Source organism: Labrus mixtus, chromosome 4, assembly GCF_963584025.1.
Source record: "Labrus mixtus chromosome 4, fLabMix1.1, whole genome shotgun sequence".
NCBI lineage: Eukaryota > Metazoa > Chordata > Actinopteri > Labriformes > Labridae > Labrus > Labrus mixtus.
The window spans coordinates 23,284,566-23,303,058 of NC_083615.1; the positions used below are offsets into that span (position 1 = coordinate 23,284,566).

At 42.5% G+C, this 18,493-nt stretch overlaps 3 protein-coding genes across 10 annotated transcripts in view; 2 read left to right on the forward strand and 1 right to left on the reverse strand.

The window, feature by feature from the left end:
- The window catches only part of abcc8 (ATP-binding cassette, sub-family C (CFTR/MRP), member 8), a 52,482-nt gene extending 45,463 nt beyond the window's left edge, over positions 1-7,019 (forward strand). For all 5 annotated transcript variants that reach the window (XM_061036501.1, XM_061036503.1, XM_061036504.1 and 2 more), the window contains 11 exons: positions 31-123; positions 484-586; positions 980-1,093; positions 1,881-2,001; positions 2,180-2,310; positions 2,410-2,488; positions 2,660-2,768; positions 3,360-3,463; positions 5,620-5,753; positions 6,297-6,359; positions 6,703-7,019. In XM_061036501.1, coding sequence (XP_060892484.1) covers positions 31-123; positions 484-586; positions 980-1,093; positions 1,881-2,001; positions 2,180-2,310; positions 2,410-2,488; positions 2,660-2,768; positions 3,360-3,463; positions 5,620-5,753; positions 6,297-6,359; positions 6,703-6,840 — 1,189 coding nt within the window. In that variant the 3' untranslated portion in view covers positions 6,841-7,019. The remainder of the gene's footprint in view (positions 1-30; positions 124-483; positions 587-979; positions 1,094-1,880; positions 2,002-2,179; positions 2,311-2,409; positions 2,489-2,659; positions 2,769-3,359; positions 3,464-5,619; positions 5,754-6,296; positions 6,360-6,702) is intronic.
- A 509-nt stretch (positions 7,020-7,528) lies between these two features.
- On the forward strand, positions 7,529-9,355 carry kcnj11 (potassium inwardly rectifying channel subfamily J member 11). The gene has a single exon (XM_061036515.1). It carries the CDS (start codon positions 7,993-7,995, stop codon positions 9,151-9,153), a length of 1,161 nt encoding a protein of 386 aa, XP_060892498.1. The 5' UTR covers positions 7,529-7,992; the 3' UTR covers positions 9,154-9,355.
- A 619-nt stretch (positions 9,356-9,974) lies between these two features.
- mob2a (MOB kinase activator 2a) overlaps positions 9,975-18,493 on the reverse strand; it is a 58,410-nt gene continuing 49,891 nt past the window's right edge. For all 4 annotated transcript variants that reach the window (XM_061036523.1, XM_061036521.1, XM_061036522.1 and 1 more), the window contains exons 2-5: positions 17,343-17,503; positions 15,230-15,323; positions 12,211-12,335; positions 9,975-11,771 (exon numbers count right to left, since the gene is read on the reverse strand). In XM_061036523.1, coding sequence (XP_060892506.1) covers positions 11,452-11,771; positions 12,211-12,335; positions 15,230-15,323; positions 17,343-17,503 — 700 coding nt within the window. In that variant the 3' untranslated portion in view covers positions 9,975-11,451. The remainder of the gene's footprint in view (positions 11,772-12,210; positions 12,336-15,229; positions 15,324-17,342; positions 17,504-18,493) is intronic.

The following is an 18,493-nucleotide window of genomic DNA, read 5'->3' on the forward strand; positions in this document are numbered from 1 at the left end:
TCTTTCCTGTGTCCTGTGTGTTTTCATCAGAGACCTGCACCAGCTTGAGGACAGCACCCAGCTCCCTCTACTCTCCCACTTCTCTGAGACAGTGGAGGGTCTCACCACTATAAGAGCCCTCAGGTAAGTATTACCAAGAGGTCCATCATCCTAACTGAATGTGCAGTAATGAAAGAGGGTTATTCTACAATATTTTACAAGATATATATCAAAGGTCACAGTTCTTCTCCACTCAAACATGTGCTTATGTGCTTTTTTCTTGGTATTATCATTTCCATAAACTGTAGAGTGTAAATTCACTTGTTTTCCTTTTTTGACTTTTTGTTATCTATTCCTAGAGCCAACATCTTTAATGTAATGTCCTTGTTTGCTTTGGATTGAAATGATCCAGTAAGGTTGCAGATAAGCAGCAGAGTGCAGGCAGGTGGACTCTCGGGACACAGAAGCACATCTAAAAATGAGTCATGTCTTTTGCTTTGGCAGGTACGAGCCGAGGTTCAGACAAAGGCTCCTGCAGTTCACTGATGCCAACAACATCGCCACGCTCTTCCTCACAGCAGCAAACCGCTGGCTGGAGGTCCGCATGGTAAAGATCTGTTTACTGTTTAATTCTTCAGACTTCATATCAGCCCTGTTTGTCAGACAGAAGCTGTTTCAGTGCTTTGTTGCTGGGTAACTGCTCCCCCTGTTGGGATCATAAAAAACTGAATGTTTTATGGACTCACCGCTGGTATGATATTCTCATGTTGTGTTTTTATAAAACAGTGCATGCCTGCTGCTCACAGCTCATTTAGCTTTCATGTTTGGGTAAGGGGAAAACACTCAGATCATTATGGATTCATGCTCAAAGAAAACATGCAGGGCTTTCATGCAGAGTCCTGTGCTAAATGAATCCTCAATAATAAATCTATTTTAATTTGTTTACTCATCCAGAGCTGCATTACGTCCTCTCTGTACATCTGACATTGTCTCTCTGCAGGAGTACATCGGAGCCTGTGTGGTGCTGGTAGCAGCTGTGGCCTCCATCACAAACTGTCTCTACAACCGGCTGTCTACCGGTCTGGTGGGGCTGGGACTGACCTACGCACTCATGGTGAGACGTGTGAATATGTGTGTGTGTGTGTGTGTGTGTGTGTGTGTGTGTGTGTGTGTGTGTGTGTGTGTGTGTGTGTGTGTGTGTGTGTGTGTGTTTTACTCTTGTTTACCTGAAGTCTTGAAGAACAGATAGGTGTTTCTTTAAATGTATTTAAATGTCACATTGTACTTCAAATAAATGTGTATTTTAGAATTAAGAGTTATTCTTAATTTAAACATATTTATAAATGTTTATACAAATTGTTGTTCGAGTTATAAATTGATTCCTTGATTATATTGAATATTAAAAGACAACTTATTCCAAAATCCACAGAAATACCAACTGACACAAACAATATTTAAGAGTCGCAACATTTTCATGTTTTTTAAAGATGAAGGAATCCATAAACTTAGAGACATTTTAATAATACAACTGATTAACATATTTTCAAAGTTTGGTTGTATTCAATTCAAATTGCTGTACATTGAGATTCTTTGCAACTCTTCATCCACTAAACAAAAAAATCTTCCAGATCGTTTGTTACATCGGAAAATCGTCACCAAGCTGTTTCTCTTAAAAAGTTCTGTTGAATGAAGGGATTTCAAAGGACTCTGATGACACACGCTGCAATGAACAGTGTCAGGATTAATGATTACAGAAAATGTATATTTGATGAAATCAAATTAATTCTTCTCTGAAATGTATTGTCCTCAAAATGCATCCTTGATTTATGTATGAGAGAACTCATTACTCCAGTGTGAGCCTTTAGTGACATTTACCCTCCTCCTCCTCTTTCATGTTTCAGGTATCAAACTACATGAACTGGATGGTGCGTAACCTGGCAGACATGGAGGTGCAGCTCGGATCAGTCAAAAGGATTAATGGCCTGCTTAAAACTCAACCGGAGAACTATGAGGGGCTGCTCAGTGAGTCACACTACTGTACAAATTGAAATCTTTTTCAGCAGACAGCAGCCGTACAAAGCGCATCACACAAACCGTCTTTCTGAGGCTGAAAGTTTGGGGATTTTTTCACTATTCCTGAACACCCACCACAATTTACTCATGTGAGCTATCAAAGTGCTAATGTTTGTTTGTGTCTCAGCTGTGTCTCAGGTCCCTGACGGCTGGCCCCGACAGGGAGAGATCCAGATCCAGAATCTGAGTGTCCGGTACGACGCTACGCTGAAGCCTGTGCTCAAAAATGTCAACGCACACATCAGCCCTGGGCAGAAGGTAAGCAGACTGAGGAAACAAAGAGTACATGCAGGGAAATATGAAACATCAATGACTGAATGTTGGTGACAGTGAAGAATCAGGCTGGTTTGTTTTCAGGTGGGAATCTGTGGCAGGACCGGCAGCGGCAAATCCTCGTTCTCCTTGGCCTTCTTCCGCATGGTGGACATGTTCGAGGGTACATGAAAAAAACACTTGTATTAAACAACTGAATATGCACTTAATTTAAAGACATATTCAGATACAACCGCAAAGAAAGGTGTATTAATTGATGTATACGATTTTATTTTAACTGTTGCACTTAATGTGTTCTGTGTGTGGTTTGTTTTTGTATTTTTTAATTTCATAGGGAGGATTGTAATCGATGACATCGACATTGCCAAGCTGCCACTGCAGACCCTGAGATCTCGACTGTCCATCATCCTGCAGGATCCCTTTCTGTTCAGTGGGACCATCCGGTATGATGACCTTCAATAGATCATCCTCACTAGAGCATCAGTTTTAGCAGCAGGGCGTCTCGTCACAGGGGTGTAGACTCAAAGTATTTCCAGGAACACAAACACATTGGCACATCAAAGACACTTAGCTGAAGCTGAGTGGAGCAGAGGGTGAGAAGATAAGGGTGAATCTCCTCTGCAAAGGTTTAATTTTAGACCACAGTCACAGTGACACACTATGTAGTGGAGAAGAAGAGATTTGATGAAGCTTTGTGATGCTGTCAAACTTCAGTTTGAGATATTTCAGTCTTATCATATGAATTTTGTATTTAGTGTAAGATGTATGACAGTAGATAAAAAAAGTGCTGTCAATTAAAAAGATGTCACATGTTAATTTAGTGCTGCAGCTCAAGTTGACTGTCTGCTCTGGTGTAAAGGTTTTGCTCCATTCAGTGAAATATTCATTATGCAGTCAAAGCATCACTGCTTCAAATAGTGTTTAATGAAGTGAAGGCGTATTGAAGGTTTTAGTTTGAGGAGAAGTAATGGAGCTAATAAAGTCCTCTTAATGTGTATTTACATGTTTTTTGGTGTCTGTGTGTGTCTGGTTAGGTTCAACCTGGACCCAGAGATGAAGGCTACAGATGAGATGCTCTGGGAGGCTCTGGACATCGCTCAACTGAAACAGGTTGTTAAATGTCTTCCAGGAGGCCTCGGTGAGAAAATCAGTTTTAATTAGATTTTGTTTTGTGTGTTTGTGTGTGTATGTCTTTGTGTATATTTCAGTGCCACGTTTGATGCTGCTCCTGATTGTGACGAGAGAAAAAAAATCTTAATAAATATTGGACAGCACCTAATGTTTTTGCAGAAATTCACAAGAAGCCATGTGATCATTTAGTTCTATTTTTATCTTGTGTAATTCTCAGGTCAAAATTTAAATTTGCCCAACACAGATAACAATGACTTAGTCACATACCAAACTTTGGGCAAAACTAAAGTCTACCTCCATTTTTTGTGTGTGGATGAAGTACTTCTAAAACATCTTTGTTATAGAGGAGCACTTTCTTTTCTTTATGACCCAGTGTAAATCATGTTCATGTAAACCATTATATCTTCTTAACATGAGCATGTGAGCATGCTGATTGTTAAAACTGACACACTTGTGCTCTTCAGTAATGCACACTATTATTCAGTTTAACTCCATCAGACACAACAGTTCACACTGTCATTGTTATTTCAGTACAATCATTGTTGATTATAAGTTAGCTAAGTGGTAACACATCTGTGCAATAAAACCCAACAACTCCTCCATTTGTTCATAGTGACCTTCACATCTGTTAGCTGCTGTCATGTCTCTATACAAAGATCAGCTCACTGTATCAGAATACAGGAGCAGGAATTGTTTTACCTCCCTGCATTATGTGTGCAGCCGCTCCATCATGGACAGTATCAAAGGCACCTTATTGTCAGCTCACTTCTGACACAGGAGAGATGCAGACTCTTCTGTGTTAGATATTGGCTGTGAGCCGAGTGACTCTTCAACCTACAAACATGATGAATGTTTGGTATGCCTATGTAAGGGGGGGCTCCTCTCTGCAGGGTCTTACTTTAGCTTCTGCTGCTCTGTGATTTATCTCTCAGTAATTTTAGTCTCAGATGTCCTCTGTACTTCAGTACTTGTTAGCTTCTCTGGTGGAACTACAAACTGCTGATGCGAGACATGCCTTCACTTTTCTTGTGTGACACTGATACTGATAGTTTGTTTGTGTGTTTGTGTGTGTGTGTGTGTGTGTGTGTGTGTGTGTGTGTGTGTGTGTGTGTGTGTGTGTGTGTGTGTGTGTGTGTGTGTGTGTGAGTGAGTGTGTGTGAGTGTCTGACATGTTAGGCCTGAAGCCTTTCACTGAATTTCCCTCGGGATCAATAAAGTATTTATCTATCTATCTATCTACTTCAGCTTATGTTCACTTGAGCTAAGAGTTCAATAAGATATTGATCAGTGGCCACTTTATTTTGCACTTTAATTTAATTAAAGCAACTTGTCAGAGTAGAGTTTTATGTTGCTTACAAAACAGAACAGTTTACTGCAGTGAGTCAGGAAGTCTTTTACTGCTGTGATGGGGAGGTTTTTAAAAAAAAGATGTACAGATATTGAATTTATCTTCATCCTACAGTATACAGCAATCATTTATTTAAAAAATATATTTTTTTTTTATTCTTTGTGATAAAAAGACGTGTTGAAAACAGCTGATCTTTGAGTGTAACTTCATCATTATGGGAGGCAAATAAATAAAGTAACATCCAATGATACTTATATATTTATTTGTTAGTATTTTGAAATTCAGCCCTCATCCTCTATCACCATATAAAACTTGTCATGTGGTTAAAACCTCTCTCTCCTACCTTGTGTCCCGTCTGTCTTGATATATTTTAATGGTTAACGGGTTGTACTTATATGGCACTTTTCAGTACCTTAGGGAGAAATGTGATACCCAAAGTCTTGTCCAAGAACATTTCAACATGACAGTTTTCTAATAAGAGGACAGCTGACTGTACGACTGAGCCACAGCTGCCCAAGAGTCCAATAAAGATGACAACAGCCCCTTTAAAAGCTAAAATAATCAAAGTCTAATGAATGCCATGATGGTGAACTTTTGTAAGAAGGAAATCACAATTTGCCATGCAAATGATCGTGGTGGTTTCTGTTTAACTTTTAAGTCCAGACTTTGTAGGGACTATAAGTAAATGTTTTTCAAAGTTTAATTCAATGACATATTCAGCTTCTATTTTCAGGATGAATTCATTTCATTCTTTTTTTTTTGTATCATTTTACGACTCTGCTTATATATATGGTTTATGTTTTGTTTCCCTTCAGATGCCATGGTGACAGAGGGAGGAGAAAACTTCAGTCAGGGTCAGAGACAGCTCTTCTGCCTGGCCAGAGCCTTCGTCAGGAAGAGCAGCATCCTCATCATGGACGAAGCCACAGCATCTATCGACATGGCAACGGTGAGTGTGCAGCAGTGCTGTGAGTAGGTGCAGTAGCGATAGGGAGGATCATGCATGATCGATAAATAGAATTTGGTTTCCAGTCTTTGTATTTTAATGATCCTTCATTATAGGATTGTTCATGGTGACCTTTCAGCTTTAGAAACAAGAGGAGGATGAGAAGAAAACCAGAGTGTAGGAGAGAACAAAGAAAGAAGTGGAAGGAAAATACTTAGTGCAGAATTAGCCAGAGGGAAGTCTTTGTTAGCAAATTGCTGCTTCTTACTTAAGACCCTCAGGTCAAACATCAGTCACAAAGGGCCACATCTCTACCGTACAATAACGCAGCTGCACTGCCCTCAGGGAAGCATAGTGGAGCGTCTAATCAGGGCCACTGAGACAAAGAGAGGCGACAGTTTGGAAAATAAGCTTTAAGGAAGTGTTTTTGTTCCAGCATTAAAGGGCGCTGTATTTTTATTTTTCCTCTTCATTACTTTTATTGTTGACCTTGATTCTGGAAACCATTAAACCCTCCTCTCTCTCTCTCTCTCTCTGTCCTTACAGGAGAGCATCCTGCAGAAAGTGGTGATGACTGCTTTTGCTGACCGAACAGTGGTTATTATAGCAGTGAGTATCTCCCCCACACTGGGCCAGCGCAGTATGCATTTACAGGGATGTGTGTAGCTCACCCATTTCCCCCTGAGAGTGCTGACATTCATCGTACACAGAAAAAAAAAGGATGAGGTAGAAAAGTAGGAGGGGAACCTTCACTGTGAGTGGGCATTTTGCTGAACCAGAACCTTGTATTTCCCCTCTTACTCCAACATCACAGTTGGTCTCATCCGTTTAGAAATGATTGAGCAGATTTGCTGTAAAGCGTTTGTGTGATAAAGCATTCGATGTAAGTCTGGTCAAAGTTACGCAACTTTGTGTGATGCCTTTCTCCGTGTCTTTCCACTCTGCTGTGCAGCATCGCGTCCACACCATCCTGAATGCTGACCTGGTGATTGTGATGAAGCGAGGGATCATCCTGGAGTACGACAGACCCCAGGCCCTGCTGGACAAGGAGGACAGCGTCTTCACCTCCTTTGTACGAGCAGACAAGTAGCGTCTGAGAGGAGGAGAGATAAAGAAATATTTAAGACATTCAAAGTGCAATTGTCTCATGGAATATATTCCTCGTATTTTTTAACCATGTTGTATTATATTTGTACATAAATAGTAGATTCTTTGTTAATAAAACATAAATTATCATTGATTTGTCTGTTATTTGGAGTTGTTTCGGATATAAGAGAATAATAGTCATGTTAATGTAAGAGGCACACATGAAGACACAGAGCCAGAAACACAACATAGTGATCATGATGTTATACTGGGAGATGTCACAGGGAGAGGCCAGGACTGACATCTGATATAAGAAAGTTACATGGATGCCAGCAGAGGCCAGAGGACTGTACTTTATAAAGGCTTTGAATTTCGGCTATGGTTCTATATGAAAACCTGAATCTTGTTTCTGTGGCCCACTTTCCATTCATGTAAGGTTACCACACATAGCCTGAGGATAATTTACTGAGGAGTGCGCTATATTTAACCCTTTACATATTCAGGGTATGAACTACCAGTAGTATTGAGACTGCACTCGTCACAGATTTTACTGCGTAATGTAAGATCCCTCTATTTTGCGCTCTCGTCGAGACTCACAGCACAGAGGTGGGGGGGGAGGGACTGCCTCTCTCCCTCACAGAGGCTCCATCTCACGTTACCGAGCTATAGTCAAGTGGAAGATTCAGCACGGAGCCAAATGCGCAACTAACGCCTGCCTGCTCATTCAGGTGATAAAACTCCGCTCAGAGACCCACTGCGCTCCCGCGTTAACATACGACATCTGACTTAGTTTGCTTTGCGCGCGAGGCCGCGGGGAGTGAGCACCAGAAGGTCGATTCACGATGGGACAGGACGGAGGGGCACAGCTATGCCCGGCTTGTCGTTGTCGTGAGTGACGGCGGCAGCTGCGGTGCTGGAAGAAGATTCCCCTCATGGGACTTCGTGGTTTAGAAGCGCCTGATACGGAGGCAACGCGAGGAGCGCGCATAGCTCCAGAAACCGGGCGAGAATAAGACGCTACTTCTTTCGCCCTGAAGGTGCCTCGGTGCCTCCTCAATCGGCAACGAGAGGGGAAAAACATTTACATTTCAGCCTGGCAGAGACGAACCGGTGCCATCCGAGCGAAAGGGCTGTGGTAGCGTAGTATGGGAGCGCTATGTTGTCCAGGAAAGGACTCATTCCTGATGACTACCTGCTGACACGCCTGGCTGAAGATGTCCAGCAGCCAAAGTTCAAGGCTAAAGCGGGGAAAGCTCGCTTTGTCTCCAAGAATGGCACCTGCAATGTGGCGCACACAAACATTCGAGAGCAGGGCCGCTTCTTGCAGGACGTCTTCACCACCCTGGTGGATCTCAAATGGCTCCACACGCTCATCATCTTCACCATGTCCTTCCTGTGCAGCTGGCTTCTCTTCGGGATGGTCTGGTGGCTCATCGCCTTTGCGCACGGTGACCTCGACCAGAGGGGAGACGACTTTGTGCCGTGCGTAACGGACATTCACTCTTTTTCCTCCGCCTTCCTTTTCTCTATAGAGGTCCAGGTGACCATAGGTTTCGGCGGCCGAATGGTCACAGAGGAGTGCGTCTCCGCTATCATCATCCTCATCATACAGAACATCGTTGGACTCGTCATCAACGCCATTATGCTCGGCTGCATCTTCATGAAAACGGCGCAGGCCAACCGGCGCGCGGAGACCCTCATTTTCAGCAAACACGCGGTGGTCTCTATCCGAAACAACAAGCTGTGCTTCATGATCCGCATTGGGGACCTGAGGAAGAGCATGATTATCAGCGCCACCGTGCGGATGCAGGTGGTCAGAAGATCCACCACGGAGGAGGGCGAGGTGTTGCCTCTGGACCAGATCGACATCCACATGGATAACCCGGTGGGAACCAACGGGGTCTTCCTTGTATCCCCTCTCATCATCTGTCACGTGATTGACAAAGAAAGCCCTTTGTACGAGCTATCCGCCTCTGACCTGCTGCAAGAGGACATCGAGGTGATCGTGGTGCTGGAGGGGGTGGTAGAGACCACGGGCATCACCACGCAGGCTCGGACTTCGTATGTGGGGGAGGAGATCCTGTGGGGGCAACGCTTTGTGCCCACCGTGTCCGCGGAGGACGGGATGTACGCGGTTGACTACTCCAAGTTCGGTAACACGGTGAAGGTGCCCACACCGTGCTGCAGCGCCAAGAAACTGGACGAAGGAGGAGGCATCGCTCAGTTTAAAGTGAACGAGGGCGTCACCTTGCGGTCGTCTATGAGAAAGCGGCGCGGTGGAGCGGTGGTGCGAAGGTCAAAGATGGACAGTCAGTGAAAGTGCTGGCCTTCGTGAATAATCTAAAAAGTTTGAGAGCAATAAATTATAGAGTGCTATTTATATTTCAACAAAATAATATGTCATGCGCACAACAAGCTTTTTAACTCAGGGTCAGACCGCACTGATTGTTTTTTTGGATTATTTTTTTTAGACAGGAATGAATGCATGTATCTAACAACAATAAAGGAGAATGATTCATGTCAGGTGTGTTTTAGATGGATTTAAAGGGACAACAACAGCACAAAGACAGGGGACTCACAAGCAGAGCCTGACTTACTCAAGTTCTCAGGCACACATTCATATTATAAATCATCATAAATCTAATAATTATCCAGCTAATGAATATTAATAGAATCACCTCAGTTCAGTTATTGAAGGATATCCAGACATTTTTTCAGATGCCAGATGCACTTAAAAAGACATCATTTGGGCATTTCGAGCTGACAACATCAACTCATACATTATGACCAAATCTTAAATAACATAAAATGCTAGTATCTAACATGATTTAATCCCCAATCACACAGTCCTTCATTTCCCACAATGCCCTTTGAATCACATTTTATTTGAACCCTTCCTTATGTCAAGTTTTCAAAGCAGATTTTCTTCTGTTAGATCTGTAGTCAATAAACTCACACACAATGACATCACTATGACATCATCAGGATCGTGAGAATCCAGACAACACGTTCACAGACTGTATGGAGACTAAAGTTCCCCTTTTAAATAAGGATCATTGTTACAAGGCTGCACGACACACTTGTGTTTTTCCTCCTGAATATTTTGCACAAAATTCAGACAAAACACACAGAGGCAGGTTGGCATTTCTCTCTTTTATTAGATTATAATCCGCAGAGCTTAAAATATTAAATTGCTTTTAACTTAGTTAATAATTAAAATACATAAAAACGAGAGCCAGAACTGAACAACCCTGCAAAAAAAAAAGAATTAAAATAAATAAAAAATGAGAATTATAAACCCAATCCTCCTCCGTACAGAGGCTATGTCTGACAGAACCCGCTTGTGATTCTTTGTACAGTAAAGTCCAAGCAGACTGTGCATTTTCTATACATGTGTAATGATACCATTATTGTTGTTATTTCTCAACTAATTTTCCTCTGATAATCTTTTTAAAAGCAAATTTGAAGGGACAGTTCATCACAAAAAGAGATAGAAGTGGAGATTTTTGCACTGGGAGTACTGGTGACTGTTCAACAGCAAAGCAGCTCCACCCAATCTCCTCTCACCCCCTCCTCTCTGTCTCCCTCTTTCCCTCTCTGGGCCTGCAGACATTACCTCATGTCTTTGTCCTTCTGTGGGTGTAGCTGGTGGTGTTGGTAGTTTCAGGGGTCGCTGCTGTGCTCAGATTCAGCTTCACGCTGACACCAGTCTGTCTCGAAGTATCCACTCTGATCAGATTTAACATCTAGCATACAATCTTTATATTTTCTTCTCTGTCTCCCTGTTTCTGTGGAGATTTCCTCATGCTTGCTGCCCTCTACAGGTTGGCTTTGGGACATGTTTGTTAGAGGAACACCGGGTGATTCTGTGACAAAACTAAAGTGAAACACGGCCTGTCAAGGACAGAGCAGGTGATGGAGGGGACAGAGAATGAAAAGAAGAGAGGAACTTCTCCCCGGCAGCAGTGACGTATTCTCTCAGGTCCTGAGTAGGAAGCGCTTTAATCATCCCCCACATAAACAACCCAAACAGTGATTGGCTAGTATCGCCCCATCAGGCAGTAACGTAGCTCCCTACTGGCCAGCGCAGTGGCCATACTCCTGCAGGACGAGCCTGCAGGCAAGCAGAGATGCCTCTTCTCCACACATCAACAACACTGTACAATAGTAGGTCGAAGCAAAGCAGAGCCCCCCTCCTCGACTGTATGTTACAGAGGATGGAGGGAAGTGAGGAGCCCTCCGCCCCCAACAACAAAAAATAAAACTGAATAAAACTCCAACAAAATAAAAGTGAAATAAAACCAAAAATAAAACATACACATACTTTTTTGTTCCTAGTTTAAATTGCAGAGAAGATGGGAGGGATTTGCCCCTGGGAGGAAAGCTCACGCCAATTCCTGCTGGCGTGACAAACCCCTCCCCGCCACCCCAAACCCCGGAAAACCCTCCCCCCTTCCTTCCGGCTGGTTGGTTGGTGTTGTAGCGAAATATAAGGGAAGTGGAAGGTCTGTAAGTCCTGCTGGCACTGAGGACAGGGGCCAGGCTGTCTTTCCTTCTCTCCTCTATCTTATCTTCTATCATCCCCGGGGCTGCTGTCTCGCCGCCGCCCCTCCGCTCATCTCTCTGTCACATGGTTTTGTGCAGAGGGGGAGGGTGCTGAGGCAGGGGCGGAGGGGGCTGGGGTGGGAGCTGGCGGCGGGGCCGGGGTGCAGAGGACTTCGGACAGGTCGTCCATGATACAGGTCTCCTTTGGGTCGACCAGGTTGAATTCCCTTACGAAAACGATGAAATGTGCATACAGAGTGTTCAAGTGGCCCTGCAGGTCCAGAGCCACCGTCTCTTTAAAGTGCGCCCAGTAGAGGTGAGCCAGCACGTGGAATAGGTACCGGCAGATCTTTTTTACCAATGACTCGAACGAGTTGGGGAACTCTTTGCCTGGAAAGGAGTAAAAGGAATACAAAAGCAGATTGAATTAGGCATCAGGATAAAACTAAATATGAGTCCACTACAAAGCTTTTTATATTATAGTAGTATTATTATTATCATATTATATTATTTACATGTGGGTCTAAACATCTCTCTCCTTTTCTTTTTTCTGCCATAGACAATTTAAATTTAAAACTGTTAAATGAATCACAACATATGAATTTTATTTCTAGACTTCATACATTCATTTTTTACCAACCAAAGTATTGATCTACAACCTAAACACTTATTTAGAAAAACAATAGTGATTTGAGGCCCTAAATAATATCCCTATACATATTGTTGAACAAAAACTGCTGTAATTGCATGTGTTTAACAGCAGGGGGCAGCAGTACAACATCTGTAGCTCTGCATTGAGAGCAGGCCTGCAAGCAGAGATAAGACGTACCATATTTTGTAGGAAAGATTTCCTCGTCTGTGACCAGTTTCTGACAAAGACTCATTACGAAGTCGACGTATTGTGGAGCAGTGCATTTTGTCTTCTTCCCCCTCTCGTCATACCAGTAGTATATTCTAGAAATGAGAAAGACAAAAGAAACATTAGGATGGTTATGCACATAGATGTTGCAAAATAACAGCAGGATATTAATACACAACCTTGAGACACTGTTTAATTAATCAAAGTGAATGTTTTAAGGAATATGGTGCTGTTCAAAAAACTAAAATGAATTAGTCCTCGTCTTCTTCATTCAATTGTGATTGAAGAGAAACAACATGCAGGTGACCTATGCAACATAATTGTCTTACTAGACACCTGGATCTGTTTCCTCATTGAGGGAAAAACCCAAACCTCTGATGACGTCCCACTTTCTGGCTGACTCTGATTCGTCAGAGACAATAATAACTGTGTCATGTGTTGTATGCAACACTTCCTTATTCAGACATCATGTTTTCATACTTTCTGTCAAGCAGACTTTGTTTTCCTGGTTTGGAAATACTGCTGTCTCATTCATTGAAGGGACATTGAACCTGGTGAGACAATCCCAAGAGAAAAGTTGAGCCGACTGACCAAAGAGCTGTAAAGGTTGATGAATAAGCCGATGAAAGGATGGAAAGAAAAGTGCATAAAGGTGGAAGTGTGAGGATTTGTAATGTCAGTCTGGCCCACACTGCTGAGGAATGAAAAGCATCCACATATCTGAACCCTTCAGGACCAGGACCAGACTCTGATAATACCCTTACTCACACAGGACCAGACTGAGCAGTGTGTGTGGGAGTGACTGAGTAAACTAGATACAAGCCTTCTTCAATCCTACATGAAGACATCAAACTAATGCCATATGCAGAACTAAATACAGCTAAAGACGACTGTTCATGGACACAAGCGTTGGGGCTTGATAGCATTTTAGTCTTTAAAAATGCAAGTTTCAGATGTTTTTGTTTAATTTAAAAACTTAATTGTTTTGTGTTTTTGATTTTTTTGGGGAACAGGATGCATTCAGATTTTTTTCCATTCATTAATCATCTATAACTTCCTCTTTCCTCTTTAGCCTCTGCAGTATTTTAAGTCTCCTTTAAGAGGTGATAGGGCTGGTTGTTGGTTCAGCCAGTCCAGTGGTTATGAAATGACATCATGGCAGGAACAGTGTGAGACTGTACAGTGTGGTGACAAACAATATATTGCTTTTGATTTTGTGTACTAGAATACAGATTTCGCAGGACAGGTTACATGTTTGTACACTCTATACGAGTACTAAAGAAAGTTTTGACAAAGCATTATAAATCTTATTATAAACTCAATCCAGGATGGAAGCAGCTAAAGCTAGTGAGTGAGCACATTACCACACACCTCCCTCTCTCTCCACCCACCCGCACAAAATGGGTCTAAATAGCTACCAAATGGTTCTGTTCCTCATAGCTCATGGAAACATTTATTTTTTCCAAAAATAGTGCTGAGCTCTGCCTCTGGGCAGGGGCACTGACGCTGCTCTGACTGTGTCTCAGTCAGTCTTTTACCACAGAAGGGGCGCGGGTGCCAGCTCCTCCACATGCAGGGAAGGGTGGGGTCTCGGGTGTCAGGCAGACGAGATATGATCATAAATGGTGAGGCTCATCTTTGAAACAAGACGTTGAATCTTCAGCGGAGATGAACTACAACACTTTATGAAGACATTTGAAAAGTCAATAGACAGAGCTAAGAAAAACATGATCGGCTCTGCTCTCTCCTCTCTTTACACACCTCGGCTGAGGCACTTCTTTTTCTCACGGTGCAGGTTTTTAGCAGCAGCTCAAGGTGACATCAGTGGAAAAATCCCCTGTTGACTGAGAGCTCAACTCGTGACATGTTTGTCTCTCACGACAAATCTGTCATATGTGTGTCATTCCAAACAGGTAGTGTTGTCTCTCATATTTTTGTACGAGGAGAATGCGTGGGTGAGACAGCAGGTGATGTGTGTGTAGTGAGTGTTGTTGTTTTCTAATAGAGTGGGGGATCAGGTTTTTCCAGCCTGCAGTGAACACAGGGGGAAAGAAGGACTCTCTCTAAAGACAAGGACTCACATATAGAGTCGGCACCCCGCCCTGACAGGGAGAACTAGTTTAATAAACCCTTACAGTTAGTCTCCTCCTCTCTGTTAGCACTGCTGCTAGAGGTTTAAGTAAAGCAGAAGGGTGAACATCATTAGTGTACACAGCATCAATTAACCTCCTCTAGAGAGAGAACTGAAGCAACAACATCCCTCGAAAAACATTTTTTAAGATTCTGGGACATGACTAGTCGTGTGAATCTTCAGATATGTCAGATTTTCATACCTTAATGGCCTGAGTCAAAGTGTAGATACTATCTGAGGAAAGACTTTAAATAAAACTAATCTAAAAGATCGACACATGACGTAATTTTTTTTGCTGTCTTTTACCTCAAGTGCTCCACCTATGCATGTACTCTAAATCTAATGACTAACCTTATAATGACATTAACAACACAATTGCAATCAACTGGTTCCTGGTCAGTAGACAGGTGATCCTTGACATGACACAAACAACAGCCAATCAATAAAACTGATCCTAAATGTACCTGTCACTGAGGGTAGGAAAATAGACATTTGGAACGAAAGAAAGACAACAGAGTTGATTTTTTTGAGCGGGGCAGCTAAAGAGTGATAGTGGATCATTCAGATGAATACAGCCGTGAGGTGAAAGAGGTGAATTCATCTTGAGAATATGTGCCGCAGCAGAGACACAGTAAGTGTAGGAATAAAAAAATGTGCAACACTGATGCACCACAGCTGTGAACAAACATGGAGCTCTCTGCAGCAAATTAAAGCTGCTCAAAGAACCAAAATGTTTCCTCGGATCAGGGAAACACTCCTCCATGAATTAACCAACGGGACACCAGATTTCGGATAAATAAACCAATGGGCCAAGGCAGGTGAGCCATGAATAATCCAAAAGCGTCGGAGGTTACTTACGTGTTGCAGGCCGTCATGGCTTGACAAGTGTCCCCAGTGCAGAACTCTGAGATGGTGCTGTACTGCAGGTTGATGAGATTGAAGAATGTCGTCGCTGTGGCACAAACGAGAGGGGGGCAGAGTGTTAGTGTGTGAGTTTAATCAGGATCTTTAGCATCAAATCATCGAGGGGCATTACTGATCAATGTGAATGAATGACTATAATACCAGCAGCATTTTAAAGTGGATAATGTGTTTAACGTCACAGTCTCATGTGGACACACCTACAGTTCTGCACACTGACAGCTATTTGTATCTGTGATCAGTGGGACAGTCACATGCACAGGTCACCACAGCCTTCTACTGTGTTTGAGCCGCAGAAAATAATAGAAAATGGGAGGTGCATTTAAGTTGTTTTTTTTTAAATGTCACTTCAAAAACTAAACAGGTTACTTCTGCCACAGGGGAAACTCTCACACTGTGGAGTAAAACAAGCACTACATGCACATGTGGGGTCTATTCAGGGAGAAACAATGCATCTCCAAGTCAAAAATATTTGTTTTGTTTGTGAGAGATATGCAGACTGAAGAAATCTTTCTTGTTAGGTGACATATGTTGAATTGCATGCCTTTCTTTGCAACAATCTATTTTTAAACCTGAAACAACATAAGGGGTGATCTGTAAAGACCCTCCTCTGTATTTGGGCTGAACAAAGTCAACATAATCATTTAGCTGGAATAAAACATTAATGAAAAGGCTTTCTTATGAAACATTGACACTGTGAATCATACATTTGGTGCTGCTGATAAAAGTCAAATAAATGCGTCTCTATGAGGTTTAATGTCTTCCCTTTAGTTGGCTCCAGTGACTGCTGCTGTCTTGTGACTTCCAAATATTGAGTGGTTACTTAACAGATGGGAGAACTAAGCATCCTAGAAAAGGCCTATAAAATCGTTCATGTAACAATGGCTCTCTCAGAAATGTGAACATGGTTGATGACTTCCAGTCAGGTCGAGCAACATAATCTATCACGCTACAATGGATGTTATGTGACGTTTTTCTTCTACATGGAAGGAGCAACCCTAAGGACACCCATTCACGAGTTGTGGAGTCCTACAGGACCCTACAGGACCCTTTCCTGCTAAAAAAATAAATAAAATAAAACACTAATAGAAATATTAAGTTGGATAACACATATGGGCAAAATAAAGGATTCCAATCATTATTGATTTGGTAAAAAAAAAAAGACTGTTCTGTCTTTATGTTCTTGATCAAGGCAACAAAACCCAATCAGCGTCTGATACAAGTCGATTCAGGCCAGCTTATATAACTCCCAATTTCAACACATTAACATGTGAAAACATGCTGCCATCTGTTTTATATGAGAGAGATTTATCAGTCTAAAATTAAAGGCAGAGAGGAATTTTCCCCCTCACGAGCACCTGGCCACTGTGGCTCTGTAACCAAAACAAAGTCAGGGAGACAGACACAAACAGAGAGTGTCATAAGATCGATCAAGCAGCCAGGTCTCAGCAAGGTTTACACAACTCCAGAAAGTATGTTCATATGACAGCGATAACTTACAAAAGGAGTTCAAACAGTGAAGTGAAGCCGGCAGTAAACACTGGTGTTTAAGTGAGTGTTGTCACTGGGAACACACTCAATACGGTGCCAGGCCTGGATCATGTTAAGGGCTTTCAACTGTCAGAGCTGCATCTCCAGCATTGGGAAACAACCGGTCATATCCAGAAGTTTCAACTGATTTGGAAAGTCATTTGAACCCCCTATAGAAAATTACTTTTTAAAGTTTATTTTAGGGGGCTTTTATGCCTTTTATAGAACATAGGACAGTGGATAGAGTATGAAACCAGGGTGAGAGAGTGTTGGAATGACATGCTGCAAAGTGTTGAGGGTCAGAGTGGAGCCCTGGGCGCCCACTTTGAGGATTATAGCCTCTGTTCATGGGTCACGCAGTATAACCGCTGGACTATGTGGCGCCCCAGTGAACTTTTTATGTCATAAATAGGATAAAAGACTCCTTATGATTGCTTTTACAGGCTCAGTAGTGACAGAAAATGTCAGATGAGGCCAACAGAAACCGCTCCTAACATTGACAACCATCAAAGTCACTCACTATTGCTGGCAAGCCATTCGTTGAGGTCTATCTCTCTGGGCAGCACCACCAGCTCCTTGAGGTCAAAGTCCACCACGCGGATTTTTGTGTACTCTAGCTCCAAGTACTGCTTCTTCTCTTCTGCTGGAGGCTTCTTTCCATTTGGCTTCGTCTTCGATTTCCTGCAATACAGAAGAAATAAAGGACCGGTTAAAGAAATACAAATGACCATGATACATAAAAACATTAGCTGGCAGACCACTTTTTTTTTGTGTGTTTATGAATCAAGGCGACAGTAAGACATGAAGAGATGAAGACAACACATTTCTAACAAGAAAAGTCAGTAGGTGACATCATTATGATGCTGCATTTTAAATAATATTAGATTATATATATTTTATATTGAAAGCTACTTGAAGAGAGGATGGCTCACAGGCACATGTATAAACAGAACGGCCGGCTTGAATGATTTTGATGACGGGGATCGATCAATATCAATTTTTTGTTTAGTGAAATTAAATGTGTCAGCGGCATCAAAATACCAACTGGCTTCATTTCACCACCTGACCTTATTGTTGCCAGTTTCCCTGTCCTCCAAAATGTTCGTATGCATGCGTCAGAGTTTGCTCACCAGTGCACATAATTCATTGTTTAATTTATTTTAGATCACAAACTTTGCATGGGAAGTGGGGTACGCCTGTTTCAGGCCCTGTTTTGTGTGTTTCAAACCCAGGGGCACTAAAAACAGACAACTGAATCTCTTACCAGCAGAAATATCACAGAAACAAGTTACAAAACACAAACCTTCTGCCAAACTGAAGACTCGTCAATCTAAACAGGCCGAACAAAGAGCCCTCTGTGTCTGTACCTGACTTGACTCTGGCCTCTGACCTAAAGCTAGCCCTATAGCTTCCCCACAGACGGTCGTCCCCAGCTTCTTGTACTTCCACTGCTAGTTTTAGCACGGGAATGTTATATCACACTCTTCATGCACTTCCAGGGCCGTAACCTCTCCCCCGCTCCTTCACCCTTCAGCTCCTTGTCTGTGTCAGTGAGGGCAGGTCAAAGGTGGAAAGTCTTGAGATTGACAGACAGAGGAAGTATAGTCTGGAACAGTTGTTACAAAACGAATATCATCACCTGCTTCATGTCTTTGAAACTAACAAAAGCCT

What these genes read in the sequence shown, in the direction of transcription:
- kcnj11 (XM_061036515.1), top strand. Translation starts at nt 7,993, where the DNA reads ATGTTGTCCAGGAAAGGACTCATTCCTGATGACTACCTGCTGACACGC.